Here is a 7876-nt window from a genome sequence, read left to right on the forward strand (position 1 = left end):
AAAAACCAAAAAAAAAAAAAAAGAAGTGGTTTCTCGTATAACCTACTGTTCCCTTTTTAGCCAGTTTTTCTGTCACTGTCATATGATGAGTGCACACTCTAGGCGGTCAGCCCATCAGAAGAGAAGATGTGCTGTGGTTCTCAGTTTGGAGCTTTTAGTCTGTGGTACCTTGGCCTGGTTGGTTTTGAGATGGCACATCTTGGTGGCTCCATGTGGCCAAACCATTCACTTCTTGGCCAAGAACCAAAGAGAGAGAGAGAGCAAGAACCAAAGAGAGGAAAAGGCCCCATGGTCCCACCCCCTCCAGGAGATCTGATGTCCTGTTGGGCCACCATGGACATCTGTGTCCTGGTACACATACACACATGCCTGCAGACACACACATACACAGAAGGATTTTTTTTTTTAATTTAGTGTAGTTTGTGTAACTCAGGAGGTGGAAAGTACACTGTCGCCTTCGATTGTAGCTGTGCCTAATCCTTAGGGAGTCCACGAGAGCTCCAGCTCCTGGGGTGGCACACTCTCAGCTGGTATTGGCCCATAGCTGCAGAACATCGGGTGGAGACTGGAAAATGTAGGGAAGCAATGATTGAGCATGGACAGTCTGGCTCATCGATCACTCTTTCTCATAGACTTTTAAAGAACAGTTTTGTTTTGTTCTAAAGGCAGTCAGACACGCGGAATCTAACTCCAGGAAATGGGAGCATTTAAACCAGGGTCTTTCTTGACTCCTGAGTTTGCCTGATGGGAAGCACAAGCTGTTGCACATGCTGTCTGTCACACGGGCAGGAGTGAGTGTGGGCTTTCACTACAGCTCGCCCCGAGAGACAAAATAACCATGGCTCTTGTAAAGCGTGTCCCTCTCCTGGTTCTTTTTCATCTGCAGGGGGGCTTCTCCACTTTGCGACCCCCATGGATCCTCTGTTTCTGCTCCTTCACTACCTCATAAAGGCTGGCAAAGAGGTGAGCTTCCCACTTGCGGTGATTGCAGGGAGGGGCAGAAGACACTGCTTCTCCTTTTCACAGTGTCCTTCAGTCATTACAATATGGGCCCCATGTGTACCAGTGTGGGGCAGAGCACCCTGACCTCCCCCAGGAAGCAGCACCTCAACGGTGATCAGGTTTGCTACTAGGTAGCTGTGACCTTAATGGCCTATCTTGCCACTCTTGTGTACCTCGGTGGTAGCCATGCCTAGCAATAGAAACTTACCACTACGTGCTTAGATGCGAATGTTAAGAATTTGGCCAGGAGATTTACCTTCTTATGTGAGTATCTGAGAAACAGGTAAACTTAAGTGTGCCTCTGCCTAGTAAACACCAGTGGGGAAGCTCTGTGTGGTTGGGGCTTGAGTATCCAGAGCAAAAGCACTAATGTCTCTCAGCACTCTTCCTCCATGATGCCTGTGCCCCGAGCTACAACAGTAGAAACTGGATAAGCAGACTTCCCTCACACAGAGCGGTAATGACTGCATTCAGGATCAAGATTTAAGGAAAACTCGTTGCTTTTACTACTTAAGCAGTGATATTATTGTCTTTGTGTTTGTTTCATTGGTTTTTTTTTTTTGTTTTTGTTGTTTGTTTGAACTAGATTTCTTTTGTGTGTTTGTGTAGTGGCTGCACATATGGACAGTGTGTGTGCCCGGTACTCATGGAGGCAGAAGAGAGCATCACAGCTCTGGGAGGTGAAGCTACAGGCAACTGTGAGCTGCCACATAGGTGCTAGGAACTGAACCTGGGTTCTTTGAAAAGTCACCAAATGTTCTTGACCTCTGAGCCATCTCTCTAGCCCCACTGAGCAAGGATATCTTAAATGAAACTGGCATTTTAAAAACTAAGAATACAGTGTATTTTGGTGTCTGTGCCTTAACTCCAGCTAAGGGGCCCAGATTTGTTCAACATCGTTTCAGTTACCAACGTCATGTCAACCTGATACAAATGCAAACAGCCTTTTAGAATCATTATGAATATAGGTTTGAGCTTGGGGACCTCTTAAAGGGGAATTAGGAACCCTTAAGGGTCCATCAATCAGTTTCAAAATCTTTGAGATCACTTTAGTGAGTTATTTGAAATGCTTAAGGTAGTCTCTGTTTCTCAGACTCTCATTTGCACATAGAGTAAATGATTATGGCTCACTTTATTTGGTCTTCAAACCAAATTTTCAAAACTTTATTTTGTAGGTTGATCAATTTTAGGATGTTGTAAATTGTAAAACTCACCCAAAACTTTATTTCTATTTGTCTTGGTACTTGCTTCTCTCCTTTTAAAGTATATTAGTGGAGTTCTGCCCCTCCGTTGACTCACTTTGCTCTTTTCTGAAAGCTGCCATGATAGCCAATATATTGGGGTACACGGCAGTGAGGCTATTGGGACTTAGGTCTCTAAGTCGTAGAGATGGTTCTGGTTATTGCCAGGAAGCTACAGGAGGATTTGGTGATGGATTTGAGAACTTCAGTTGGTTCCCAAGTGTGTTTTCTAAGGTAAATTAACAGGGAGAAAGGCACTCACAGCTTCAGTCACAGCGCTGCATCCCCATCTCCTGTTAGGAGCGAGACCCAGGTTTAGTGCTCTGCAGCCTGGCCTTCTGCTGTGTGGTGGACTCAGGGTGACAGACAGAGAGAAGAAGAGGGATGCTCACCAGAGCCACTGTCCTTTCTCTTAAATCCTGGAAGTGTAAGCACATGGGTGTCTAGTGTTTCTTCCCTAGTTTAGATGGGGCCATATCTATTTAGTTATTAAAATATTGACCCCATTTTTTAATTTGACTCATTCTTTTAAAATCACAGCCTTTAACACTAAGTCTTACTAACCTTATTTAAAACAGATTTTTATTTTACTTTTTTATGTACATGTGGCAAAGAAAATAAGAATGCAACAGCAATGATAAAACTTCCATCATGGCTGTGGTTTCATGCTTGTCAGTACTATTTAAAGCAACTAAGTATAAAAATGCTGGTTGATCCTGGAAGGCAAACATTTAAAGTAGGAGCCCAAAGACTGTAACCCTGGGGAGCCTAGGTCAGATGGAAGAACATTTCACTCTGGCACTTCTTGCCTCTTTTAGCCTGATGGAAAATAGAACAAGTTATCATGTGTATTGTGAAAGAAACAAGAGGATTCACCTTGAAAACCAGAGACAATCAATCAGTCACACGTCTGTCTTTACAAGTTTGGTCACAGAAACAGAGAAGCAGAGGTGGGACCTGCCTGGCTCCCCAGTCGGGAGAATGTCTTCATCAGCTGTGCACGCTTTCCTTTGCCGTTAGAGAGTGAGGAGAAACGACCTCTGCAAACATGCGTGGCTCGCTCCCGACAGCTGTGGCGGCCTGACTGTCTGGGCATGCCTTAGCCTGCCTGCCTGCCTCTGTACTTACGTCATGGTTGCCTTTTCCTTTATTCCCATCTAATTTGGAAGCCTCAGCTGATGGCTCCCGGAGGAATGGATTCACTCTGGGAATTTTTCTTTTTGAAGTAGGGGCCTTTTTGTTTGGTTTGGTTTGGTTTTCTTCAGCCCTGGAGTGAATGAGGGAAGCAGATAATATATTCTGGGTCTGGTCTGTCTGGGCTTGTTCTAGGCCTGTGTGACAGTTGACTTTTTTATATGGAATAGCTGGGCCATCTTCAGACAGTCTCCAGCATCTCTGTCACACAGCAGCTGTACCCTTGAGGGAGCTAGCTTGATGTTTGAAGGCTGTCCTCACAAGAGAGGCTTAGGGTTGGCCCTTGAACCTTTCCCAGTTTAGAGACCCTCAGTGGAAGGGTGAGCGCAGATGCTAACACAAAGCTTTTCTGTGGAGTGATCCTGTTTTCCCTTGTCCTGTGGTGTAAAAGCTCACTGACTGGACTGTTGGCCGCCTGACTGACTCAGTTGTTCCTTTCAGGGAAAGTATCAGCCCTTGGATCAGGTCGTAGTGGATGGCATGTTTCCAGATTGTGTCTTGTTGCTGAGATTTCCTGAACTTGAGAAGTCACTTCGTCATGTGACAGAAGAGAAAGGTACGGTGCACAAACCTTTGGCAGCAGGCTGTGGCCATGTGACTCTGTGAGGTTTTCAGCAGGGAGATCTGAGGGGTGGAGATTATTCTGCAGAAGCTGAGGTGCCACACAGTCATGGAGGGAGCCTTCCCGTAATGAACAGTGGTCTGTAAATTTGACATACTAGAAAGTTGAAAACAAAAATCCTTTACATTGGAGAGGGAAAAGATGCCTGAAGACCTCTCGTGCCTTATCTTCTGATAATGGTTCTTCCCTTCCTTCCTATAGCTATGTAATATTCCATGATTCTAACCTAGGAGGCAAGGGAAGGGGTTCTGCAAGCTTCTTGGTTGTGGAAAACCTTGAGAAAGGAGATTTGAAGTGACTTGTCTCACTCTGACAAAGGCGTCAGCAGCACACTCCTTGCATAAACATTATAAGAAAATGGACACACCTTCTCCTTTATGCCAGCTCTGACAAGGCTGTCTCTGTTTTCATCTTGACAGAAGTATTAGAAGGTTCTGTAATATGAGGAAGAAAGAAAGGGAAGGCAATTGAGAATCTCTGTAAAATTGTCTGTCTTCATAGACAGTAAAAACCCAGAGGCACCTACAAGAAAGCACGACTTGGAGTCAGCACGGTGTTGAGCCGTAAAGCCACTTCCAGAGATCAGCTTTGTGTATGCGGTCATGTGCTGTGAAAGTTCAGTGTGGGAAGGGTGTCTGTCAGATTGCCCTATGGAAATAATGGACATTGCCAGAAAAAGTAACTCCAAGCAGTTTGTTGAATTAAATGCAAAACTAAAAATGATTGAACTTTTGGAAGAAAAAGGGCAAAATTTGTATGATCTTGGGGAACTCCAATATTTCTCAGGCACAGAACCACCTGTATAAAGCCGTGTATCTTATATTTCATCTAGTAAATATTCTTGGTTTTTAAAGACACAGTTATGACCACTTGACAGTTTTATGTGACTCAGGAGTTCTATGCCTAGTTCTTTTTCGAGGCATATGTGTGTCAGTGCAAAAATTTGAGTGAGGATGCAGCCTCTCTTTTGTTTTATTTTAAATAGCAACCATCCTCAAATAGCCCAAAAGTGGAACAAATGGCTGGCTGAGATGGGTCAGAAATGTAGTCTCTAACCAGGAGCACACCGCAGACAGCAGCGTGGAGACAGCTCTCAGAAGCTGTCGAACACACTCCGCACGACCCATTTCTGTGAAGATCTAGAACAGCAGCTCTCAAAACTGTGGGTCACAGCACCTTTGGGGGTTGCATGTCAGGTGTCCTGCACATCAGACATTTACATTAGGATTCATAGCAGTAGCAGAATCACAGTTCGGAGGTAGCAGCGAAAGAATCTTATAGTTGGGGGTCATCACAACATGAGGGGCTGTATTACAGGGTCACAGCGTCCAGAAGGTTGAGAAAGGAATCTCCTGGTGCTCCCTGGCCACCTGAGCACTGCAGGTGTACTGTGAGAACTCTAGAGCTGTGGGTGTAGGGGACCTTTAGTGGGCGGGGCACATTTTAGTTTGCCCCAGACAGTTGTGATAAGATGCCCTGAGAGAAGTAGCTGGGTGGAGAAAGGGTTGATTTTGGTTCACAGTTCCCGTACAGAACAGCCAGAGTGACAGGAGGACCGTGTTACAGCCACGGTCAAGAGCAGAGCAGCACATTGATGCCTGTGTGCATGCTGCTCCTCAGCTAGCCTTGTCTGCTCTTGCACAACCCACAGGGGGCAGGCCTTCCCACCCTAATCATTGCAGTTGATCTAGATAATCTCCTTTTATTGAGATTCCCTTCTTAGCTGGTTGTGTTGGCTCATGCCTTTAATCCCAGCACTCAGGAGGCCAAGACAGGAAGATTTCTGTGAGTTGAAGGCCAGCCTGGTCTACACAGAGAAACCCTGTCTCAGGGAGGAGAAAAAAGACTGCTAAAATATCATCTGGCCATCAGGAAGAATTATATGTAAAGAGCTTGTTAGTCCCTGCTGTTGGTGTTTACAGGTGTCTTTGCCACCTTTTCTTCCATGTTTTTATGTGGCAGACACTGTATTGAATTTGTGTGTATTACTTCCTGTTGTGCTCACACATCTCCTGAGTTATCCCCTCCTTTGTATTGGAGAAAGCAGGTTCAGAGAGTAATGTCACATCCCAGGGTGATTGCACGGCAGCAGATCTGTAAACCCAGACAGGCAGCTCAGTCTGATTCCACCCGAGATGGGTAGTTTGTGTTGTAAGTCTGGCTGTTGTTAGTTTAATTCATTAGACTGAGGTTCTTTTCTCTTTTAATTCAATGCAGAAGTAAACAGCAAGAAGTACTACAAGTATAGTGCAGAGAAGACCCTGAAGTGGCTGGTGAAAAAGGTGTGTGGCTTTGCAGATTAGACATAAGACCAGACCCGTGACCATCCTGAATAGCCAGGAAAATGCCTGTAGAGACCCCAGGTTAGACAGAACCTAGTTTTCTTTTGATTGCATGGCCCTGCTCCTGAATGCCGGGAGCTCTTGTGATTGGATGTTGCTCAGATAGCTGGGGAGGGGCATCTTCTCCATTCTCACAGCACCTCCCACGGTGTTGTGTGGGGCTCAGAAAGCCCATGTGTTAAGATCTTTCAGTACTGTGGCTCCACCTCTTGTTTACTCATTTTCCGACAGCTGGTGTCTTAGTCACTGTTCTGTTGCTGTGAAGACACATGAAGGCAACTCTTCTTATAGAAGAATTTTTGAATTGGGGTCTTGCTTGCAGTTTCAGAAATTTAGTCCATTATCATCATAGCAGAGAGCATGGCCCTGGAGCAGTAGCTGAGAGATTTACACTGATCCATAGGCAGAGAAGCAAAGGGGGCCTGGCATGAGCTTTTGAAACTTCACTTCCTCCAACAAGGCCACGCTACTCCAACAAGGCCCTACCTCCTAATGCTTTCAGAGAGTTCTACTTCTTGGTGACTAAGCATTCAAAATATGAGCCTGTGGCAGTCATTCTTATTCAGACCACCAGAGCTGGCAAAGATAGTTCTAGGTGCTTAAATATTTCCTGGATATCTGGTGGACCAAAAGCCATCTGGGGAGTCATGGCATTGCAAAGTTATCTTGAAAGTACATTCCTGTGTTTACCTCAGGTCAACCAAACTGTGGCGGCATTGAAAGCCAATAACATCAATGTTGGAGCCCGGGTACAGTCATCTGCATATTTCTCTGGTGATCAGATTTCCAGAGACAAGGAAGGTAAGCAGAGGGTTGCCACAGAACTAACTGCTGTCTGCTCTATGAGGGGGAGCTTCCTGCTCTCCTGTGTAGACAACTCTGAGCTCAGACACTGCTGACTTCCAGCCTTAAGTGGTGCCGGTCACTAACTGTGGCTTGAATCATTTGTTTGGTGAACAGTATTGTATACTAATGGTGATAGTGACTGTGAACACTCTTGCTACCCTTTGTGAAGTGTTTGTATATGACAGGTGTACCAGACATGTCATGAGAAGCAAGGCCGTGCCAAATTCCTACTTAGCAAATAGTGAAGCCAGAGGACTGCTGATGGAGGCTCTCAGCTAGACTACATGGCCTTTGGCCTTTGGCCTGGCCTTCATCCTGCCTCAGGGCTCCAGGGAGAGGTCACTCTTAGATCCCAGTATCTCACATCTCCTCAGAGAGTTCTCGGTGTTCTAGAAGTGAAAATTAATTCTCTTTGCAAAAAAATGTTTTGGTTTACATTTTTGTCTTATTCCTTTCCTTCCTACCTTCTATCCATTCTGAGAACTGACCCTACAGTCTCAAGCATGCTAGACAGACTGCCACTACATGACATCCTCAGCCTGCTGGAGTGTGGTTGGCACTGAACACAGGAAATTTAAAAATTTAATGATTCTACATTCTGCTGATTCAGTTTTTCCTGTTCTGTTACT

At 45.3% G+C, this 7876-nt stretch overlaps 1 protein-coding gene across 4 annotated transcripts in view; it reads left to right on the top strand.

Annotated features, from left to right (window-relative positions):
* Positions 1–7876, top strand: part of Rnaseh2b (ribonuclease H2 subunit B) — a 48360-nt gene that overhangs the window by 18626 nt on the left and 21858 nt on the right. For all 4 annotated transcript variants that reach the window (XR_003376720.1, XM_005371068.3, XM_013355125.1 and 1 more), the window contains 4 exons: positions 887–963; positions 3879–3993; positions 6277–6341; positions 7097–7202. Coding sequence is in view for 3 of the 4 variants with exons in the window: in XM_005371068.3 (XP_005371125.1) it covers positions 887–963; positions 3879–3993; positions 6277–6341; positions 7097–7202 (363 nt within the window). In the remaining variant the exon portion in view is untranslated. The remainder of the gene's footprint in view (positions 1–886; positions 964–3878; positions 3994–6276; positions 6342–7096; positions 7203–7876) is intronic.

Source organism: Microtus ochrogaster, unplaced genomic scaffold (genome assembly GCF_000317375.1).
Source record: "Microtus ochrogaster isolate Prairie Vole_2 unplaced genomic scaffold, MicOch1.0 UNK97, whole genome shotgun sequence".
Taxonomy (NCBI): domain Eukaryota; kingdom Metazoa; phylum Chordata; class Mammalia; order Rodentia; family Cricetidae; genus Microtus; species Microtus ochrogaster.